At 35.2% G+C, this 23,445-nt stretch overlaps 1 protein-coding gene across 3 annotated transcripts in view; it reads left to right on the plus strand.

Moving 5' to 3' along the window:
* Positions 1-23,445, plus strand: part of TAF2 (TATA-box binding protein associated factor 2) — a 63,464-nt gene that overhangs the window by 16,486 nt on the left and 23,533 nt on the right. For all 3 annotated transcript variants that reach the window (XM_061447806.1, XM_061447808.1, XM_061447807.1), the window contains exons 7-20: positions 1,154-1,338; positions 1,906-2,019; positions 3,284-3,383; positions 5,033-5,118; positions 9,046-9,181; positions 10,162-10,316; positions 11,868-11,982; positions 12,083-12,192; positions 12,972-13,037; positions 14,989-15,241; positions 18,481-18,621; positions 19,876-19,986; positions 21,592-21,785; positions 22,365-22,504. In XM_061447806.1, coding sequence (XP_061303790.1) covers positions 1,154-1,338; positions 1,906-2,019; positions 3,284-3,383; positions 5,033-5,118; positions 9,046-9,181; positions 10,162-10,316; positions 11,868-11,982; positions 12,083-12,192; positions 12,972-13,037; positions 14,989-15,241; positions 18,481-18,621; positions 19,876-19,986; positions 21,592-21,785; positions 22,365-22,504 — 1,906 coding nt within the window. The remainder of the gene's footprint in view (positions 1-1,153; positions 1,339-1,905; positions 2,020-3,283; positions 3,384-5,032; positions 5,119-9,045; positions 9,182-10,161; positions 10,317-11,867; positions 11,983-12,082; positions 12,193-12,971; positions 13,038-14,988; positions 15,242-18,480; positions 18,622-19,875; positions 19,987-21,591; positions 21,786-22,364; positions 22,505-23,445) is intronic.

Below are 23,445 nucleotides of genomic sequence, written 5' to 3' on the forward strand. Positions count from 1 at the left end.
TTTAAAGTTATCTTCAAAGTAAAGCCTTTGAATCAGCAATAATTCCACTTATGCCCAGATTTACAGAGCTAGTTTAGCTGGAGTTGGTAAAAGCATTTTTCTCAAAATAGCTTTAAACCAATCCCGTTGCTGGTAGTAGATTAAAATGGTTGCTACACATTTGCGTAGTTTTCTAAGCTGAATTTGACATTGAGTTTTCATTCTTAACAGATTGTTGCCATAATGTTGAAGTCCACCCATTTATATTTACATCTGTAGTTTCAGATTGGGTAAGGATGGACTTGGCAGGCACATAAAGGTACCAATTTAGCATAAAGACTGGCCTGTATATTCTTCCTCTGAAAGCATGGTAGGAATATACTGGTAAATAGCTATGTTTTCCTTGATCCAAAGGCAAATGTCAGATTTTAGTCCTCAGAATGGTGTTCTGTTGACTTTTATTGGTGGGGCATACTCACCTGTGAAAGGTAATAACTTAAAAAAATATCAGTTGTTATTTGAAAAACCCAAGCTGATAAATTCCTGCAGTTTGACTTCTATAGAGCTCTCTTGAATTATACTTCTTGAACTGTACAGTCTCAGCTTTGTTCCTGTGTCACTGTTGAAACAATATGATTGGCTACATCATAATTTTGTGGAAAACACAGTAATATCAAAGGTTACTTGCAATTTTAGCCACGACAAGTCTTTTAAAAGTAGCACTGCTTGACTCATTTGAAAATAGCTGATTCTTTACTGCATAAAAGAAAAATATTATTTCCAAAATATGTTGAATTGCAAAATGTAAGAAAAATGGCATGTATTTCTTAAATGATACACACCTCTGGGTAGACATTGTTTAGCATGTGTTGTCTGTGGAGATTATTTTCCTGTTGTTGCTCTCACAATATCCTGGTGCACTTTTCTGTCATTGATAGTCATTATCACAGCTTGAAAGTGCTTTTTTTCTGTGAAATTTATAGCAGCTAGATTTTTGTTGTCTTTGGGGGGAGGGTTTGTGGGTTTTTGTTTGGTTTTGTTTTTTTTTCCCCCTGTTTGGGGTAGGTTTTGATTTCTGTTTGTTCAGGTATTTTTTGCTGCTAGGCAATATACTTGATATTTATGGATTTAAATATATTTGTCAGTCTTGTACCAAATTCTCCTTTGCTTGTAGGTGACTCACTTTTGCTTACCACAACTTCTCCCATTGCTCAAACATACCACGTCCTACCTTCATGAGGTGTTTGAGTTTTATGAGGAGATTCTTACCTGCCGCTATCCATACTCCTGTTTCAAGACTGTTTTTATAGATGAAGCTTATGTTGAAGTAGCTGCTTATGCATCCATGAGTATTTTCAGGTTAGTATTTGAGAAAACTACACCTTCTTAAATCCAAAAGCCCAGAAGCTCTCGATCTAAGAGTATTGAGAAATATGTGAAGCTCTTATTTTGGTGGCCTGAGTTTTGGGCTCTTTAGTTTGAAGAGGCTGAGGGGTTTTTGACATTAAAGACTTAACACCATTTCTGATTTTATCTCTTACAAAGATGTTGGATTTGTATCTTCTTCAAGAAAAAATTGGCAGTGGTTTTCTTGCTGGATTGGAAACACTATGTATGAAATATTTAAGAAAACTGAAGAAGTTTGATTAAGTTTTATTTTTTTCTTCAGCTGGAATAGAGTACCAGGAATGCAAAAGAGTTTCACCTGTTAAAACAAACTACTACATACACAGTTGTATGTAGATGATAATAGCAGGAGATCTGCCTGGATTAAGGGTGTTACAAAAAGATGTTACTATCTCATTGGGAAACCAGTGAAGGAATTACTTCATTTGTTTTGGCTGTTAAAGCAAAGTCTCTATTTTGTTTCTTCAGAGCTTGTGATCATATTGTGTTATTTTCTTTTTTCTTTTTATGGGGCTCCAGCACAAATCTCTTGCACAGCGCAATGATTATAGATGAAACTCCACTGACAAGGAGATGCTTAGCACAGGCCCTGGCCCAGCAGTTCTTTGGGTGTTTTATATCCAGAATGTCCTGGTAAGTATTTTACTATTGAACTCACTAGAAAATTGGGAAGATCTGGGAAATTCTGATTTTAATTTGCATGTTGCATTTTGTCAGAAGAATAAATGAAACAGTAACTGTAGAAGAAAGTAAAAAAAAGTGAAAAATAATGAACCCAACTCAATAAATGAAAATCCATGAGGTTAGGTGGTCTTTTTTTTGTTTTTTTTTTTCTGTTTGAAGGGAGAATGTGAGATATAAAGGTTCTAAAGACAGAGATTGAACTTGTTTCAGAAATTATTGCTACTGAACGCTGTAGTGTGCTTTGGCACCTGGAAGTTTTAGAAGGGAGAATCTTTTGTATCATCAGTAAATTTCTGTCTTATTTTGGGTGATGTGTAGCCTGCATAGGAAGTACTTGTGGAGCACAGAACTAATTGTAAAGACTTTTGGGGAGGGGAATGCAGAAATTAGTGTAAAATAGGCAAATTCACTGGGGTGGTAAGCTGCTTATAGCTACATTTCCTAGAAGATCCCCTTCTGCTGCCTCTTGCAGTTCTGGCCAGTATTTATTTTAAAGCCTTTTGCTTTATATCAGGAACTTCTTTTTCATGGCAAAAGTGTATGTTCCAGAGTATCTTTGGCTTAAATAAAAAATCAACGAACATGTTTTTAAATTTATGTTTATACTATTTCTTTTGGTCTCTTCCTTTATTTCTAGCCTCCTTCCATGGTGAAGCCAGTTTTTTCTCCATCATAATGACTTTTTTTTATGTCTATGCACTTGATCACATGTGACATTATCATGTGTCACTAGTTCATGATCATTTTGTAGGCTTTGTCCTTACTTTTCCCTTTCTGAACATAACTCTTTCAGAAGAGGTGTTTAAATGGATGTCCCCCAGATTGTGGGAAAGGTATTTTGTCTACTTGCTGGCCAATCTGCATTGCATTGAGATGTTTATTAACAAATTTGGATCATACAGATTAGCAGTTGTTTTAACTTCATTGTCCATTTTTATGGTTTTATTGTTACTATTTAAGCTTAAATAGTTTGGGTTTGTATTTTAACATGGGTTTCTGTGGTAGAAGTTTAGGTTTCACTGGCTTTTCAGTTTTATCGGTCCCATCCAGGTGCCAGGTTCCATAAATTGGTTCACAGCTCATCAGACTCCTATTGACTTAGAGAAGTTATATAACTTGCTGAAATTTGTGGCTGTTTTGAGCTGGTCAAAAATACCATCCCTTACAAAATACCTTTTGAAGTGCTGTAATTCATGCTTCTTTCTTATTATAGGTCAGATGAATGGGTGCTAAAGGGAATCTCTGGTTATATTTATGGCCTTTGGATGAAAAAAACCTTTGGTGTTAATGAGTATCGCCATTGGATTAAACAGGTAACAATATAATAGTACTATTTTCTATATCTTTCAGACATTTTACATCAAAAAAGATGCAGTATTAAACAAGACTGTAATAAATACAGTTTTACATTGCAATCTAAAGACATCTTTAGTCGTGACAAAACTTAAGAGCTGAGATACTTTTACTACTTGGTGCAAGGAAAACCACCATACTAGCTAAAATATGTTTCTCTCTACCTTATGAATAATAATGTTCATTGTCTCTCTGTGCAGTTAGTTTTGCTCTTGTTATTTGGGCTTTTGTACAAAAACAGAAAGAAAAAGTAATAAAGTATTTTGTTAACATCTAGAATATGGGATTCATAAGGAGATATATTTGATGGATTTGTTATACTGTGGTGTACACCCATAAAGTTCTGAAGGGCTCCATTGTAAGCTTGGATCAATAGTGGATCAGGTATCTTTTAATATGTATTGAAGTGCTAAATTAAATAATGAAACGGTCAAAGACCCCTGATGAAGGGATTTCTGGTTTTGGAAATGAAATTTCTGTCTTTATCTTACATTTCCTAATTTAATGCTCTGAGACAGGTAATTTCTAGTGAAAGCAGCAGTGACTCCTAGGTTTTTTGCAAGTAACATTAATTCACAGAAAGATGTATATCTTCTTCCTTTCATCACATTCTCTTCCTGTTCCAAAAACTAGATTCCTAACCCCATGGGGTCCATTTACATCCCTTACACACACTGGGTCTCAGTACCATATCCTTATCTGCCTAATGCATATCCAGCTCACCAGTCATGTGCTGTCTGTACTAAAGGTGTTTTAGAGAACAGCAGAACTAAATGAACATCTATTTTGAGAGTTCACTGCTGCTTGCAGCAGAAGTTACTTCTGGATATTAATTGCTCATGTTCTTCCCTATGAGTTAGCTAAGTGCTTCCGCATAGAACTAAGAGGTGTTACTGTTGCAGCCTCCAGTTCTGCTGTTACTGCTTTGAACGTTTTACCAATATATCAAAATGTATAATTTGATATGAATCAATAAATACTGACATGTATCAAGATTTGGGAATTCATTAACTAACACTGGGTTGCAGATAGCCATCAGTTCCCTCCCCCTGTGCTCAAGCTGACCCAGTTTGATTCAAAAGCCATATTGGCTGTTGAGTGATAGTGAGTTATGTGAACATCCTGCCTTGAAGTGTGCATGTTAACATGGGCACAGCACCACACAAATTCAAACTCGTTCCAGTTCAAAGATGGCTTCTGTCTGGCTTGGGCGTGGGTTGAGGTGAACTACTGTATGCTGCAGTCTACTGTGTAGGTATAACCAGTATTACTTTCCACTGCAAGGAAATGGAGGTTACCTTTATTTCCTTTGGTCAAAGATAGTTTACTTATTGAACAATAATACACTTTAGATATAATGTAGTTAAATATTGTTGGGGGTTGATCTGCAATCCAGACCCAGAACAAGTATTAACTACTAATTTCTACTGGTTTATTATTGTTTGCCATCCTGAGGAACATCCCTGATTTTAAAATGCTCTTTGTATTTGTAAACAAGTTTAGTTAGGTGCTATGGCTTAAACAATGACATGAAGAACTTTCCTGTCTTCTTTAAATGATTTATCTACTTTTCAAAATCATGTTTGCTTATGTATGTTGTATTTTTTAGGAGCTAGATCAAATAGTGGCATATGAACTGAAGACTGGTGGAGTTTTATTGCATCCGATATTTGGAGGAGGAAAAGAGAAAGACAAGTATGTTTATTTAAGCCACAAGTCATTACAGGGTCTATTTTTATAGGGCTGTTAATATATGTCTTCAGTGTGTTGTGTTGCAAAAGGCCAGAGGCTGAAGATCTTCACTTGCCCAGGGCATGTATTACCAGTCTTATAAAGTATATCTTGAATATATTGTATCACTTTTGTTTTATTTTTCTTTCGCTTTAAATCTTGAAGGGAAGGAAATATAATGAATATTTTTAAAGCTTTTATGCAGCTACTTTTGGTTAAGAGAAAGAGGGAATGTGGAGCCAGAATTTTGACCTATTTCTGGAGTAGTTAGTAATCTTTAGGCTTTTTACAGTATCATCAGTTTCCTTTTTCTTTGCTCTTTTTTCTTTTTGTTCTCATTTACCGCCTTGCAATCTTATCTTAATTTCTTAGGACACCCTGTTGGTGATTTCGTTTTCTGTTGTTTGGGTTTTTTTAAGGAAAATTCTGCGGTACAACTGATTTTGAATTATTTCCTGGAAGACTTTTTAATTTACAGCATTACAGCTTAGCAATATGCTCCCTTATACAGAGAAACTACATTCACATTGATAGGATCAGATGAAACTAGAGAAAAAGGGCACATGTTTAAAAAAGGAAATTAAATAAAAGTGGTTTTGTAACTGCTGAATTTATTGGTTTTATTATATTTATTCTATTTATTCTATAATTGGACACATTTCACAAAATCCTGTTCTAATGCTCTTAAATTTGTATCTTCTATGTGACGTATCACTGTTAGATGCTCTGTGTTCCTACAGCTATTTCAATACTTCATTGTATTGCATATTCTTAATAATAAGCATAACATCACTTAAATATGAATTACAATTTGCTGTTTCTTGTAGATTGCAACGTTCCCTTATATGTAAATTAAGCACGTGTTCCTGGCTCTGGGAAATAATATATATTTAGGGGAAGCATTTTCATGATGATGTCTACATATATCTTTGCATTTCCTTGCTCTGTTTTTTGTGTTAAGGTTTCCTGCCAAGTGTATTTGAATTACAGCAGTCCCAATTAATAATCATATGAAGAAAGAAATAGGGTAATTACTAATCTAAGTTTTCAACTAAATTAGAATTGGGATATGAAAATAAATCATTGGGATTAAAGAAACTTTTAGACACATGAATTAGCTTCTGTGTAAAACACAGTCTTACAAATCCTTCCTGTTCCAGTCTGGTGAAACAAAACCACTACTCTCCGGAGCACTTACTTTAAAAGAAAAAATCCCAGACCTTGGGAGAATGAAAGAGAGGAAACTGCATGTTAACTGTTTGCTGTAAGGATGAAAGCTTCAGAAAAAAGTTTTGTATGTTATGTTTCCATTTTGTGGAAATTTCCCATTTCAGATTTTGCTTCTCTCCAGTCTTTGTGCTGGTACCACCCTGTTGTGAAATTGCAAAAGCTGAAGAAATTTATATAGATATATTTTAAATGGAAGTAGCATATTGAGAGGTTCACGTTGAATGACAAGATTATGTTTGAGAGCATGAGCATTAGGAATTTCCATGGAAGAGCTAGTTCACTTTTCACTTTGACAAAGGTTCTGGGTCCACATTGTTAATTTTAATTCTCATTTCAATAAAACTTTCAGAAGTATAATGATTGAAGAAAAATAGAATCAGAAGAAATGTATTAATATTGAATAAACTGCAAAATGTAACCGTCAAATGCAAATTGTCTTAAGTTTTGGTTTGCGCTTAAATAATGTAACCGGTACCAAGATCAGTCAACACTTAGTCAATTTAAGAAGGCTAAGAATGTGGGTCCTGGCTTGGTTGTGATTTTCAAGAAAAGAATTTTACCGAAGTCAATCAACTGTATAATTTGAAGCTGGATAAATAGTTTTTATACTGAGACCAAATTATTATATAACGTCTGAGCCACGACCTCAGTTTCCTCATTGCATTTTAATTCTTTCATGGTTGCTAAACCCTCTCTACCTTGGAATGGAGAAGTATCCAAAATAACAGGACAATTGGGATAAGGAGAACTTCAGCAACTGCCTATTGACTAGAAACAGCAAGAAGTAAACCTAAGTACCTTCTTATTCATATACCTTTTATACCTAAGCAGGGTAATACTTGATTAAATTTAGAAATACTTTTTTTTATCTTCTTAAGGTGTTTAAACAGACATTCATGAGTAAAGTTAAGGGATACTCCCAGTAAATAGAAAGATGGAAAAAAACATCAAGGTGTTACAGCTACCTAGGTTCTTGCCATCTCCTGAGATCTTAAGACCTGCAGATAAGCAGCTAAGTTCTGGTCCTGTCCTGCTAGAGCAGTTCTTGTTGCCATAGGTCTTTCAACTGCATTGAAAAACTGGTCAGAGTTCAAATAGTTTAATAGGTCTTTGAAGGTCCTGGAAGACCAGAGGCTTTGTGAGGTAGTTGGCATGATAGATCAGGCTTATAGTGCTTATCTTTGATCATTACAATCTGTGAATTATTTAATTCTGTCTTGTAGTGTGTTCTTCTAAAGCCTTTGGACAAATCAGGTGTCTGGGCCATCTGTTATGTTATCTGTAAGTGAGAAAATCACAGGGAAAAATCCAGTCCTGAGCCCAGAAATTTTAAGAAGGTAGCATTTTCTGTGTCACAGTGGTCAATTTGTGATTCTTCACCAACCAGCATAAAATACGTCTGGATTCACACTAAGAAGCTTGCCTGACATGGTGCATGTCCAGTTTCTTCAGATGTTTGTTATTCATTAATGGAAAACTCAAATTCCCTCTGAAAAGAACTAAATGAAAATACCATAGCACATCAGAAAGAAAAAGACCTGGTTTATCAGTAAAATAAAATCAGACTTGTCGTTATCTCCATTTCTCAGATAATTGAAGAGGGGAGGTCTTATTTTTCTAAATAATTTCCGTATCACAGCAGCTTTTGTGCTTGGAAATGACCTATAGATCCGAGTGCTTTTGTTCTGAAATGTCAAACTTGGTAAAGAAAATGAAAGCTTGTCAAAATTAAGGCTTTTTGTGTTTTATTACTGTGCAGAATCCAGAAATCAGTTCTGTTTTAAAAAGTTTTAGGGTTTCAGCATTTTTTGTCTTTTGACATGGATTGAGCTTAAACCATTTAAAATATTTTGCTTGCAGACATGAGCGATATGTCTTAAGAAGCACCACAGATCAAGTTACAGTGTGGCACTTGTAACGTGATGCTCTGCCTAGTCTTCCTTGGCATGTTATCTGATTTAGAAGACAGCAGTTTGCCAAAGTATTGAAAGAAAAAATTCACTGCTGAAGTAGAAACCAATTCCTTTTCTCTTCACATGAAAGTCTGTTTACTTTAATTGCAACAGTTATTTATTTAAATATAAGATATTCTCCACATACAGTCACTTCTAACAGAAGTGGAGCAGGGGGAATCACAGAATGGTTTGTGCTGGAAAGGACCTTCCACTAGACCAGTTTTCTCCAAGCCCTGTCCAGCCTGGCCTTGAGCATTGCCAGGGTTGGGGCAGCCACAGCTTTTCTGTGGAAACCTGTGCCAGGGACTCACCACCCTCACAGTAAAGAATTCCTTCCTAGTATCTAATTTAAATCTACCCTCTTTTCATAATGTCAATATATGGGTAATTTCTGGACTCAAGTTTCTTGCTAGACTTCCTTGCTTGCGTTGGTACTGCTATCACTGTCTTTACAGTAATGCATAGCATGTATTACCAGCCATTACTCTCTGTTCAGCACTGGCCGTATGACAGGTGCATACACCCATGTCACACAGAATGTAAAGTGTGTGGTTGTTTTAAGCATGTCATAATTTATAACTTTAAAGCAGAAGAAGAGATGCTAAATAATTGTTGTTGCAGCTATAATCTTGGTTGCTAAGATATATTTAAAGTTCCATTCCATAAAATGCAAAATAAAGCTGCTTTTTTTATTATTATTTTTCAGCCCTGCATCACATTTACATTTTTCTATCAAGCACCCTCATACATTGTCCTGGGAATATTACACGATGTTTCAGTGTAAAGCACATCTTGTTATGAGACTGATTGAGAACAGGATTAGCATGGAGTTCATGTTACAGGTAGGTATTTAAATGATTATGTGGAATATATTGCTTTTGCCTTTAGTTGCATTTGTATTCATTAAATGGAGTTTAAGGCAGAGCAGCACAGGTTATCATAGGATTCAATTTGTATTTTCAGTTTTAGCCGGAGAGAACAAACATGTAGGTCATTTGTATTAGGATGGGTTAGCTATTATTATTACTCATAACTTGCAATACTTCTTATATGTTGTATATCCTCTTTAATATTAATGTTGCTTTCAGTGATTGTGATTGGTTGTTAACACTGAGGACCTGTTTTACCCCTAACCAGTGTTGATGTGATCTAGTCTAACCAAATTACAAATAATGAAGTTGTTAGTGCATACAGCTTTTGCTCTCTCCATTGTATAAATTTTCAGTGCTAGAAGGAGCATTGATCTTTATATTAGAAGAAGTGGTTGAATAGAAAATTGTAGTTTTATTCGGAAATGCAAAATTTCTGTAGAGTTTTAGGTTTTTCTTTACTAAATATGTTTTGTGAAATGCCATGTTTTAGGCTTTTTTAAGGAAAACATGTATGCACCTGTGGTTAAGAACTATTTTAAGTAGTTCTCAGCCGATAAACCTTTCTTAAAGCTTTCCTTACATAAATCTGAATATTTTTTTTCAATATTTAAAAAGGAATAGCAAAGTAGAGAACCCGATGACTCTCTTATTTCTAAAAAGCAGATCTAGCCGGTGATCTGGTATGTTCAAAAGCTGGGGTTTCAGAGCTTTCTCAGGATCATGGGTGCTTTGCTGTAAAGAAAAATACATTTGTGTCTGCAAATCAGAATTTCTGATATGGTCAAGCAAATAATTTTCTGAAACATCTTTATTTTGAAAGACGTCTTTTCAGGTCAGTTATCAAAGAATGAGTTTTTTGGCCTTTAGTTGCAATTCAGCTGCAACTAAACAGAAAAGCATATTTTATATATTAAAGTATTTGTGAAAGTAATAACTTTTTATCATTTTAGGTTTTCAACAAGTTGTTGAGTCTGGCCAGCACTGCTTCATCTCAGAAGTTCCAGTCACACATGTGGAGTCAGATGTTGGTTTCCACATCTGGGTTTTTGAAATCTATCTCAAATGTCTCTGGCAAAGACATCCAACCTTTAATAAAGCAGTGGGTGTATCCTTTTTATTCTTGGTCTGGATTGTTAATATGGAGAATGAATTTGGTTTTTAATTGGCACTATTAAAGGAATGTGAGGAAAGGTATGAAATATATTTGCTTAAAGCAGTTAGGTACATTATTCTTTGAATTAGATATATATGGTTCACACTCCTTTCATAGTCAATTAGAGAATGCTGGGTTTTTTTCACATGTTCTTTACTAGAAGGTATTTCACTATTTTAGGTTCTACTTTGAAAGAAGCACAAGAACTCTGCTGGAATTTAAGGCCAAATTATACTAAAGAGATTCCAGAGGACACTGCCCATAGAAATATGCTGAAGTCTGACATGGAAAATGCTATAGTCTGGTGCATTTTAAGATGTGATTTCCAGTAAATCACCGTGAAATAAGTAAACCTAAAGCTCAGATTGATAGCTTAAAATACACTGATATTTAATAGCTTGGTAGCTTATGTTAAGATTACAGTTTAAAGTAAAATAAAGCTCTCTGTGTTAATTTTTTAAATTTAAGTGGTATTAGTCAAGAAATAGGGTTTCTTATTTTGGATTGATATAAGGGTTAATTTGAATTTGTTCCATTTAACGGGTTTAATTGGTAGTTTTAATTAATGTGATTGCAGGCTAGAACTATACCTTGCTGTTCCAGAAAGTAGAAGTAGGTATTAATATGTAGACATTATTTATTTAGACAGACTTAATGTTCATGCAGCACAGTATCTAACTAAAACCCACTGCATAATTAATATTTATGAGCTAGTATGAGACGTTAGTGTTTTATCTGCATTTTCTTAATTTCCATGTGTAGCTGTGTCAAGTACTTGAGGAGGATAGGAGTTCTCTATGTGCATGTATTCATACTGCAGCTATACCTAGATGTTAGCATTACTGTCTGAGCTGGGTGAATCTTAAATACATCTGTTCTGTAACCAGGGAAGACTTGCAGCTCAGATACTGGGACTTTTCAGCTTCTCTGGACTTTGGCCCCAAGCCTGATCCTGTTAACTGTAACTGGTGTTTAGTTGATTCTATGGTTTCAGTCTCCCTACCATGCCTCAAACACTGTTGCAACCTGTGACAGTAGATTTTCTCTTCTTATAAGACCACAGCAGGTCATTGTATCATTAGAGAGAATATCATATTACTCTTAAATAGTGCCATCTTATGCTATTAAGTGCTTGTGTTGGTGCTGAGTTTAAACGCTGTGCTAAAGAAACCACTAAAAATGCCTTAAGCTGTACTTCATAACAAAGTCACAGACCTTTATGAAGGCAACCACCGTGAACAGAACCAGTCTGAGGTGTCTAGCCAAAAGATGTTAGCTTGGAGAAAAGTTAATAAAGCACATACATGATTGTATGATAGAGAACTGTTTAAGGAAAAAAATCTTTAAAAGTCATGAATTAACATCAGTATTTTAATTTCCTGTTTTTCTTAGGATGGGAAATAGTAGGAATAAAGAAGCATAAAGGAAATGTAAAGAATGAAAACATTATGTTTGTTTATAACTATTGCATTGTGCAACTAGAATTCCTATACTGCTAATTAGGGATCAGAGTGGAGTGGTAAAATTTTATGGTAGCTTTGCATTTAATAGAAAACGGAATGTATTGGAGTTGGAAATAAAGCAAGACTACACATCTCCTGGGACTCAGAAATATGTGGTAAGGTCCATTTTCCATATTTTACCTACACATACAAGTATGATGCATACATTAATAAGCATAATTTTAATGTTAATAACAAAATCTCATGAACTTGAAGGGTCCTCTTAAAGTGACAGTGCAGGAACTTGATGGATCATTCAACCATACATTGCAGATTGAAGAAAACAGTCTTAAACATGATATACCTTGCCATTCTAAAAGCAGAAGGTAAGAACAAAAATACAAACTGCATATATTTTTAATATGAATGTATGAAAACATGTAGTGCATTTGAAGGTCAGTATATGCTTTTTTATATTTTGTGTTTATGTTTTCTTAATCTTACTCAATAAGATTTACCTGTGATGTAAAGTAAGAAAATGGAATTTACTGCTGTTTATAGATAGCAGAAAACCTTCTATTTTATATGCAGTTCTGAATTATAAGTATTTTTATTAAAGTTTCTTAAAGAATAAAAGTTTATTTAGAACAAATTGAATAAATACTCTCATTAGTCAAAATAAAAATGCTTCTGAATAGGAAAGACAAATTAGAGAGAAGATTAATGTGAGCCGGAGGAGTACTTCAAGTGAAGATATATGCAAGGAGCACTTGCATAATTTTCCTTTTCTGTTAAGAGTGCCAGGGCTGTTTACTAAATCTAATGAGTGAGAAAAGTAACATACTTCCCAAATAGATTCTTTCAGCTTCCTTATTCATTTAAATAACTATTTTGATGTCTGCTTCTCAAAGTTGTATGCTTACATGTAATTAGAAAAATTAATGGAAGTCAAGTTTAAGCCAATTTAAAATATTGGTGATTATTATTTGAATAAAACTGATGCACAGCTCAATTTTGTGAATATTTGTTTTGCTGGAGAGAGCATTATTTTTCAGTGTGGTGAAATACAGAGAGAACTTTTGCAGGGTTAAGTTCCATTTCTAAAGATATGTTTGCTAGTATAGTAATTAATACTTACTTTCTTCTATTTTTTCTTTTTAAATAGAAATAAGAAGAAAAAGATTCCACTGATGAATGGAGAAGAGGTGGACATGGACCTTTCTGCTATGGAGTAAGTTGGAGCTTGTTAGAGTTCCTCAATGTGAGACTGAGTCATGTTCGCCTTGTGTAAAGCATGCTATTTTTAAGGGCTTTATAGTAATGTTGTACTTCATTATATGACTGGCAAATTTCAAGACTACACCACATTTCTTTGCCTTCTTTGAGACATTTCTTCTGTAGCTGGGAAAATGTTGGCGAAGTGTAAATGTATGGGTTAACTGCTCTAATCAGATTTAAAAAATTATCTTAGGCATAATAAGGTGATATAATTACTTGATTCTTTCATAGACATATATCTTTCTGCTGGCTTTATAGGTAAAATCTAAATAAGAATTTGCTTGAAACAAAGAGCAAGCAGTTTTTGTTGGACTTCAGTGAAGACCATTAAACTGGCACTAAGGCACACAAGTTCCTGAAATCTGTGGTTAATTACAAAAGAATACTTTTAGATTGAAGATAGGTGATGAAATGCTTTATAACTATAATTCATACTGGCATTAATTTCAGTTGGAATTGTTTAGCTCTTGGGAAGCAGATTCTTGCTCAACCTGCTTTACCCTCCTAGAGTTTGAACCAGTGGTGTTCTCATAAGTACTGAAGGTGTTTGTACCTTGTTTGCTGGCTGAGGGGAGTAAATTATCTGCTCTTGAAAACTAATAGTGTGTCTTTGAAAATGGATTGATTGCTTGTCACCTTAAAAGTGCTGGAGATTGTTGTAAATTTAACCTCATCTGAAATATGATGAGAAATAATAAACAATATTTACATTGAGCAAGTTATTGTTATCATTTCTATATGATAGCTGGCATATGTAAAATAGACTTTTAATTATATTTAAGAGCAGTTACCAGAAATATTTGTTATGTTCAAGTAGCCATTGCATTACACTAAGTTGAGCCTTCAGTAATAATATTGGAACTGCCTTTCAAGTGGTATAGGATTTTATGCAAGTCACTTATACATTATTTATCTGATAACCTAATCTCCAATACTGTCATTCTTTTGTCCAGTTTGGACTCTTCCAAGCATATATGGTAGCGTTTATTCTTTTTTATTCTTCTAAATCCTGTGTATGAACTCTTCTTTTTACTCTCCTTTCCTCTCTAGCTACTATCTTTACATTAATTCTAGATATTCTACAGATGTGTACAGAAATGCACATTATATTTATAATGATGCTTTTTTCTCTGTTCCAAACTCTATCCTAATTCTATGTCTGTATTTTGTTGTTACCAATTTAATGTGAAAAACTGAGTAAGAGACTTTATTCTATAGTTTGTACTTGTTGCTCCTATAAATTACTTACGCTGTCATGATGCTGTGTAAATACTAAAGTATAAAATGTTTGTTTGGGTGGAATACAACTAAGTAATTTCATCTGTAGGACTAAAACCTTAATCTTCTCTGTTGATACTTTAACTTTTGTTATTTGGCTTGGCAGTTTTGTGCATTCGCATGGTTATCCCTTGTCAGCTTTCAATATCCCAGCATGTGTGTGTTTGTAAAACACTTTCATATCTGTTGATTAAAAAAATATATTAAAAATGCTGGTGTTTGCCACCAGATTTTCTTTGTTGTTTTTTTTTTTTTGTATTCTTAAACTGTAGGGGTGCTGTTCACTTAAGAAAGTTATAGTGTTTGAGGTCATAGCATTAAATATATTGAGATCGTACAGTAGTTTACCATGAACTCAGATCTGTAGGTTAAAAATACTAAACTGCTGTATCCACTTTGAAGTCTTAGAGGCTTGGACAGGTTGCCCTGGGAGGCTGCAGAATTGCTGTCCTGAAAGCAGGAGATCAGTAAAGGTGACTTTCAAAAGTCCCCTCTAAGTTAGATTATTTTTTTGGTTCTTTGAACCTAAATATTTAAATAATAACTTGTAACAAGCTAAAACAGCTATTGAATTTCTACAGTTTTGAAATGTTCTCAGCTATTAATGTTTTTCGTGTTTTTCTTAGTGCTGATTCCCCTTTGCTCTGGATAAGAATAGACCCTGATATGTCAGTACTGAGGAAGGTAGAATTTGAACAATCTGATTTCATGTGGCAGTATCAGCTTCGATATGAGAGAGATGTGGTTGCACAAGAGGAAGCCATTTTGGCATTGGAAAAGTTCCCCACTCCAGCATCACGACTTGCACTGACGGATATACTAGAACAGGAGCAATGTTTCTACCGAGTGAGAATGATGGCCTGCTTCTGCCTTGCAAAGGTGAGGTTGTGTTGAGTGAGAGCAAAGGAAGAAATCTGCTAGACATTGTAAACGTTTGAAAATGGTTCAAAACTCATCGCAGTTCTTAAACTGGCTTGATATTTAACCTCTTAAAAGTGTTTGCCAAGTATTTTTAACATGAGTGATTTGAAAGAAAAGCTGTATTATTTTAGTCTGTAAGTGGAGACTGCAGAAGGCTTTCATAATTGTCAAAATTGAGATGTCAGACATGAAAACCACAAGGGAATTTTCCAGATTTCATTAAGTGGCAAAAATAAAAGACTTCTGTTTAATTTTTTTCAGATCCAAAATATATTTTTTCTATTTTACTGGGAAGTTCCTTGGCCTTTCTGTTGAGAACTCTGAATTGCTGAAATTCATCTGTCTAATATGAATTCACATTGCTGCCCTATATCATTTCGTATTGAATAGGGGCACAAAATAAACATCATGTTGGTCTGAAATTAAATATTTAACAGCCAGATACTTGCCTTTAGAGCAAAAGATCTTTTTTCTTTAGACACAAAATTAGCATTAAGAATGAAAATTAGAGAACCTTATGAAACAACTGGGTGGAAACACAGAAGAATTTCTGAAAAGGTATGTTGTTGACATATTTTGTGCCCATAAAGGCATACTTATTCATCACCACTTGTGGAGTTCAGATTATTGGCATATAGCTTGTTTTCTGCTGTTTACCTGTTGAGAATAATTCAGTACCTGTTCTGAAATTCAGAAATAAATCCTTTGGCCATATTTTTAAAGTCAAAATCCAAGAAATGTTTGTGACAAAGTATTATAATATTATGAAATACTGATGTTATACTGCCAGCGTATGTACTTGTATTGGTATTGTTGATATCTGACTTCAAATATTTCATTCACTTGGAGTATTTGGAAGTGGATATTCACAGGTAAATATTAAAAAAGCAGTTGTTGCAATGTTTAGAAAATGCAGTGGGGTTTGGTTTTTTTGGTCTTTGAATTATCAGGCAGTTGGGCTGCAGATAATCATAACTGGTTTTGCTCAGTTTTATGAATAATCTTGGGTCTACAAATAAGGTTGTTGACTTACAGAAAAAAGATTATAAAGCTAATGTCGTGGCTTAAACTCAGCCACACAGTTTCTCTCTCACTCTCCCCATCCTCCCCCTGCTCCCAGAGGGATGGGGAGGAGAACTGAAAGAATGTAACTCCCACAGGTTGAGGTAAGAACAGTCCAGTAACTAAGGTATAATACAAAACCACTACTGCTACCACCAATAATAATAATGATAAGTGAAATAACAAGGGAAGAGTATGCAGCCGCTCACCACCCACCTACCAATGCCCAGCCCGACCCCAGCAGTGATCCTGCCTTTCCGGCTAACTGCCTCCAGTTTATGTACTGGGCATGACATGCTGTGGTATGAAATACCTCTTTGGTCAGTTTGGGTCAGGTGTCCTGTCTCTGCTTCCTCCCGGCTTCCCCTCCTCCCTGGCAGAGCATGAGGCTCACAAAGTCCTTGGTCAGAGTAAACATTACTGAGCAACAACTAAAAACATCAGTGTTATCAGCGCTGTTCCCTGGCACTGCACCAGCTCCTAAGAAGGAGAAAGATGACTGCCACTGCTGAACCCAGGACAGCTAAGTAAAAAATATGGCTGTGACACTGACTCAAGGTGAAGGAGCATGGTAGGATGGAGTTGTAGATGCGCTTATGTAAGTTACCTAGGAGGAAAGTGTAATACATTCTGTTAGTAGTTCCACTTGGTAAGAATCACTTCCTGTTGTCATTAACTCAGTTTAATTTTTGCAGCCTGTAAATATTAAGGATTTGTGTTCTTCATTGAAAAAAAAAAACAAAGTCCCTCATGTTTATTTTGGGGGAGAGTTCTTTTTCCTTGATTTGCAACTTCTAGTTGGATCGTGGCTACTATTGTAAAACATTCTTGGTGAGCACATGTTGGTATAGAGGAAGGATAGGCGACAAGCAATTATAAAACTGAATTTACTGCACTTTCCAAATATACCATATACTTTTTTTGTAAACCAGTCTGTTCTCTTGGGCATAAAGTATCTAGGTTACATATTCAGTCCTCATTGGTAAAGAAGGCGGGGGAAGGGGTGTGCACACACACACTTTGCTGAGTAGTTCATGACAAATAACCCTACAAGGTAAGAGAAAACAATGTCACAATGTTAATTCCTGGGAGGCTGCTTTCCCTTTTCAGATCCACTGCAGTGTTGGTGATGTGCTACAAGCGTTAAAAAAACACCACCACTTAGCGCCCCCTCTCCCCCAACACTGAGAAGTTGCATAGCTGTGCGTGACAATTATGTCCAGTTTTTTATGCTATACTGAATTGAAGGATGCAGAAACAAAATGTACTTGCAGTCTTTTTAAGTAGAAATAGTGCAAGACAGGCTACTTGCATTGTGGTATGGAGAATGTGCAAATACATTTAATTCAGAGTGTATATCAGTAGAATAAGTAGAAAATTTGGATTGTCAGTATTTAAAGAGAAATTCAATGAGTCAAAACACATTATAAGGGTAAAAAATACTGAAGAGATGATGATTTAACTACTGTTGATTTAATTTGAAAATACTGTTGTTCATTTCTAGATCTTGCAAATGTATGAAACCAAGGATGCTGACAAGGCACAAGAGCAGTTTTCTCTCTTGGTTGAACCTTCCCACATTACACCAAAACAGACTATAACAATAAATTGGTCTCAGTCATAGTCTCATTGTGAATTATGATTGAAGTTAGAGATGTCTGATTTGCCTTTCACTTTGGGGGTGGTCTTAGTCTAAGGGTGGCTGAGATCTACTAAAAGTCTAGGCTGAGGTTACTGGCAGGGTAAATCTGGGAGGCTGGTATTGCAAAAGCTTCTTCCATCACTGGCTTCCATAGAGTCAAAAACTTGGCTTAATAAACACAGAATTTTCATCTAAAATATAAAAGAATAATTCGGAACAGAAGTTTATCATGGAAAGATAATTATTTGCAGACATCTTCCAAATGGAACAATTTTCATTAAATTTACCTTTATTGTAGAGAAGGTATATTGCAGATGGCAGTGAAAGCTTAGCTAAAGTAAAATAATACATTGATGAAAATATGTATCTCTTTAAAGCACAGTATGTTCTTGGCAATTATTCTTTTTGATTATGGGAAATGTGTATTCTTCCACAGCCAAACTAAATTTGCAGTGGTGATGTTAATACAATTTCCCTTCCCCTAATTACACAGATTGCAAATTCCATGGTAAGTACATGGACAGGACCACCAGCCATGAAGTCACTCTTTACCCGAATGTTTTGTTGTAAGACTTGTCCAAACATTGTGAAGACCAACAACTTCATGAATTTTCAAAGCTACTTTCTGCAAAAGGTAAGATTTGGGTTTTTCCACTGAATGTTTTAAAAGAAATGTCAAAATACAAAACTCAACTGTAGTTGACAACTGCAGGAACATGGACAGCACAGTCCTGCTTTACCCTTCATAAAAGTACAAAATAACTGTTTTTTTTCTTATATGGCATCTGTTTGTTCCATGTTCGTCAAAAATCAGTCAATAAATTGCATACATACAGTAATTATTTGTGAATATTTATGAGCTCATTCTTAAATAGAATTTAGTGCACAGTAACAAAGCTAATCCTTTTGTCTTTTAGGTGAATTAAGAAGTTGTTCTTATTCATTACTGGCAATGATATCGTGTTGCAAATAAAATCTCATAAATATTACCTTAAATTAGTGGGCTTTTCAGTTCAAGGCATTACATAATCCTTCTTCCTCTCTCCTATCAGTTGTCAACATCGTGTTGCTGCAGCTTATTTTGATGTTAATGCAGATTTATATACTAGAACCTACAGTTGTTGATTGTACAGTGAATCACAAAAATTAGTCGCAATGGTTTTCTCTCAAGATTCATTTTATAATTATTGGATGATTGAGTTATTATTCAACAGATTTCATTTTCCTCAGTATGGAGAAAACTCAGATTTTGTTTTCTAATCGTGCCATCGTTCTCCCCATGTCTCTTTTTTTGACCTTCTTTTGTGTTTTTCTGCTCTTTTTGTCATTGTTCATTCTTTCACACTAAATCTTGCACCTTTCTCCCTTTGAATCCCATGTCTGAAGTTTATTGATCTAGAGTAAAATTCCTGAGTCTGTGTGAGTGGAGCCTAGAGAGCTGCTTAGCTCATTCTAAAATAAATACCTAATCAGGCTAATACCTGTCTGGCTAATAACTCTTCTGGCTTCACTGACTGTATTGGATCTATACCTCTCGATGGTAAGAGAAACCTAGAAATTGTGTTCACATGAAAACACCCAAATTCAGTGCCTGTCTCAGACAGTTCCAGCATCATTTTCTGTATTTCATTATTTTTCATTTGTTACCTTGACTTGAGACTTTTTTCTTGCATGTACAGCGTGTTTTTTTCTGAACTATGACTAATTATTAAACAATGACACAGTTGGTTTGGTCTGAATATTTTATAGCGTGTGTATGACTTTCAAAAAGCACTTCTGTACAACTTTTCAGAGATTCGTTATTGTTAAATTGTTCATTGCTCAGTTCAGGCTATAGCCATCATTTTACTAATATAAGAATGATGTTAGTATTAATTTTATTACACAGACTATGCCTGTTGCCATGGCCCTTCTGAGAGATGTTCACAACCTTTGTCCTAAGGAGGTTTTAATGTTTATTTTGGATTTGATCAAGTACAACGATAACAGGAAGAATAAGGTAAAGAATGTGTTAATTTGAATCCCTCACTTTCTTGTTGAAAAAGGTCTTAGTTAACATACTGCGTGATGGTTTATGCTGTTAATGTAAATCTGGCTGGGAGAGTTGATGAAAAGGTGATACGCTAAGCTAAACAGTAAATGTTACAGAATGTTCTGCAGCTGACATTTCTATGGCAGCGTTTCTTGGATGTTTCAAAGCTCTTTGTGCTTGTTGACTTACAAAGGAACCGCCTGTCTTCATGTGCACACATACTTTACTTACTTTACTCTTTTTCATTTGAAAGACCTATGTGTTTTGAGAAAATGTGCATGAGGCTAACATGTAGCCTGCGAAGTTAAGCACTCATTTCGTTGGGTTTGTTTTGTTTTGTTTTTTTTTATCTCAAGAAGAGTATTTGAAAGAGCAAGGAAAGTAAATAATCACTTTTTAACAATACATAGGACTCTGGGGTTCTGGGCTCTGAATGTCAGCTCTAGCTTTCAGAACTGGATTGTTTTCATTTAGTTAAATAACAGCTGAAAGCCACATTAATAAATTGAAGTGTTTGAGTTGGAAGTGTTGTCATCTAAAGTTTCTTTCCACACAGACCATCTCCGAAGGATGATTAGATGACCTTTAAGATCCTGAGATGATACAAAATTCCATCTCCCTAGCTACAGAGAGAGTTTACAACTGCTGGCAAAATTTTAAGTGGAACAAATCTGAAGCATCTTAGCCCTCACTTTCTTGTCTGTAGAAACACATACTGTAACGAGATGCTTTTTGCAATATTACTGAAATAAGGAGATGATAGAGGGTGGAGAAGTAGAGAGTTAGACACGTGAATGCGAGCACCAGTAGTCACAAAACATGATGGGTTGTTCTAACATCTGCCTACCACCAAAGGAGAGACCCCACCTCACTTTGCCACACATCCCTTCCACACATGTATTTGACATCTTCTACCGAATCTGACAGCTATTGAGTTTTTTTAGTTTAAGTTAAATCAAGTCCAGTGCTTTTTCCTGGTGTTTAAATTTTAGCTTTGTACTTCTTGTTGCTCCCTAACAAGACCAACAAATAATACCAGCCAGCTTAACGGAAGGGGTGAAACTTCCTGAGGGTGAGCCCAGGTAAAAGGGGTGAATGAAAAAGCAAGAATTTCCACACTAAGCACCAGTGAGTCTGTTAGTTCACCTCAAAAGCTTGTGAAGTTGTTATCTAAACTGCCTGATTTTCTGAGGTGCTAAGCACTCAGTAACTTTAGTAACTTTGACATGGAATATAGAAACAGAGAGGTAGTTTTAGATGCTCTCATTTAGGAATAACGGCTTTTATTTTCCATACCTGGAAAATCTTCAATGCCTGATTTTTCCATTTGTATAAAGCAATGTGTTATTATTAATATGCTTTTGTTACAGAATGATTACTGATTGATACTGCCTAATTGCTCAATCACAATCCATTTTCAGAATGAATTTATACCCCTTTTACTTTCTCGTGCAGTTTCTCACATGATTTTTGTTTTAAGATCTTATTCTGTAGTAGTGCTTCAACATTTCTTTTCTTTTAGAGAATATATACTGTTATATTTGCTTGTGTTTAAATGCTGGTTTTATCTAGTTTTCAGACAACTACTATCGTGCCGAGCTGATCGATGCCTTAGCCAACTCTGTAACTCCTGCAGTCAGCGTGAACAATGAAGTTCGAACACTGGATAACTTAAATCCTGACATTCGACTTATTCTTGAGGAAATTACTCGTTTCCTAAATATGGAGAAGCTTCTTCCCAGTTACAGGCATACCATTACAGTCAGGTGTGGTTTAATAGTTGTACACGTAAGGAGAAGCAGACACATTAATGCTACTTTTGGGGGGTTTATGTACGCTTCTATACTTAATATTTGAGATTTTAGCTTGTGGGTCTTAATCATGTGTCAGATACCTTCCAATTTCCAAAAGCTGATAGTGCAAGTTTGTTTTGATTGCTTGCTTTTTTAACATTAATTTCTACCAGCGTAGACTTTTAATAGCAGGCATAAGGTGATCGTACTTGTGCCTCTTTAAGAAGTTTCTTTATGAAAGAGAAGTCTCTTTGTGAAAGTTTTGCCTTGTAACAATAACACTGTGTAATCTGAACTGTGTTTCTCTGTATGCTAGTTTAGTTCTACTGAAACCAAGGAACAGATTTGACATGATGGGGAATTCTGTTTGTTTCTACCTCATTCAGAGTTCATGAAAGCTATGTGTTAGTGCTGTGAAAGTAATTATAGCATGTTAATTTGATAATATAATTCTAGCGAAGTGCAATATTTGATTTTGAAGAAAGTAATTTTATTCTTCTTGTCTGGCATTTTATCAATCTAATGTAAATTTCCTCTTTCTACCTCACCTAGCTGTTTAAAAGCTATTCGGGTGCTCCAGAAGAATGGTCATGTCCCAAGTGATCCTGCTCTCTTCAAGTCATATGCAGAATATGGGCACTTCATAGATGTCAGAATAGCAGCACTGGATGCTGTCGTTGATTACACAAAAGGTACTTTTTGTCAAGTATTTTGGCACTTTGTAACACGTGATATAGCAGAAAAATGTAATACCTCTTTAATAATAGGTTGAAATAGTGTGCACCAGAAAAGCTTGTGTGATGACAGATGTATTGGTAAAAAGCTAAGATTTCTATTAGTGCTTTGTCCTAGCAAATGCAAGTTTTATGAAGATGCGATGAGCATTGTTTCTCAGTGTTTGAATCAGCTACCTAAGTTTTGAGATAATGAATAGACAGCACAGTGAGCGGTGGTAAGGGGTTTTGGTAATTTCTTTTTAACACTTCATTTTCTGTGGTTTTGATTCAGTGAAGTTCAGCCATAATTGCTGGTCAGAGTTCTTGGTTTTGCTTTATGTTCTTGATAATCTGTTTTGCTTTTTTGCATGCATCTTATGGTTGTGTTTTGAAAACTTAGATTATTGGCTGGTTCTGTTTTGCCATTTATTACACACAGCTTATGTTTGTGAGATGTTTCCATTCTTCTAGTATTGTCTGTATTGTAGCTGACTGTTGCAGGTCCTTGAAAAAGGACTGGGTAGTTTTCTTAAATGCCATTTGAAGTTCAGATTCAATCCTGCCAGATTTGCTGGTGGCAGTTAAAAACTATATAATGATTTTATTTTCAGGGCAATGGAACGTTTCTTTTGCTTTTTGCATTAGTAACTGTTTTCTCTTTTTTTTTTTTTTGAGGGGTTTATTACTTTGATCTTAATGCTGTCATTCTGTCCAAAGACTTCTCAAACTAGATAGGCAGTGGGAGGTGTTAAGGCAGTTGTAGTCTTTGAGTGAATGCATCTGGCATTGAGGCATATGCTTACAGGTTGAATCCAGACTGTCATACCAAAAAACTACTAACCTCAAGGGAGGCTGTGCACTGAGTGTCAGTCTCAGGCTCAATCATCAGTCTTGTAATTCACCACACATTCTGTACC

The sequence above is a fragment of the Pezoporus flaviventris genome, unplaced genomic scaffold, assembly GCF_033815535.1.
Source record: "Pezoporus flaviventris isolate CSIRO_AGI_PZ_B2104156 unplaced genomic scaffold, CSIRO_AGI_Pfla_v1 ptg000007l, whole genome shotgun sequence".
Lineage (NCBI taxonomy): Eukaryota > Metazoa > Chordata > Aves > Psittaciformes > Psittacidae > Pezoporus > Pezoporus flaviventris.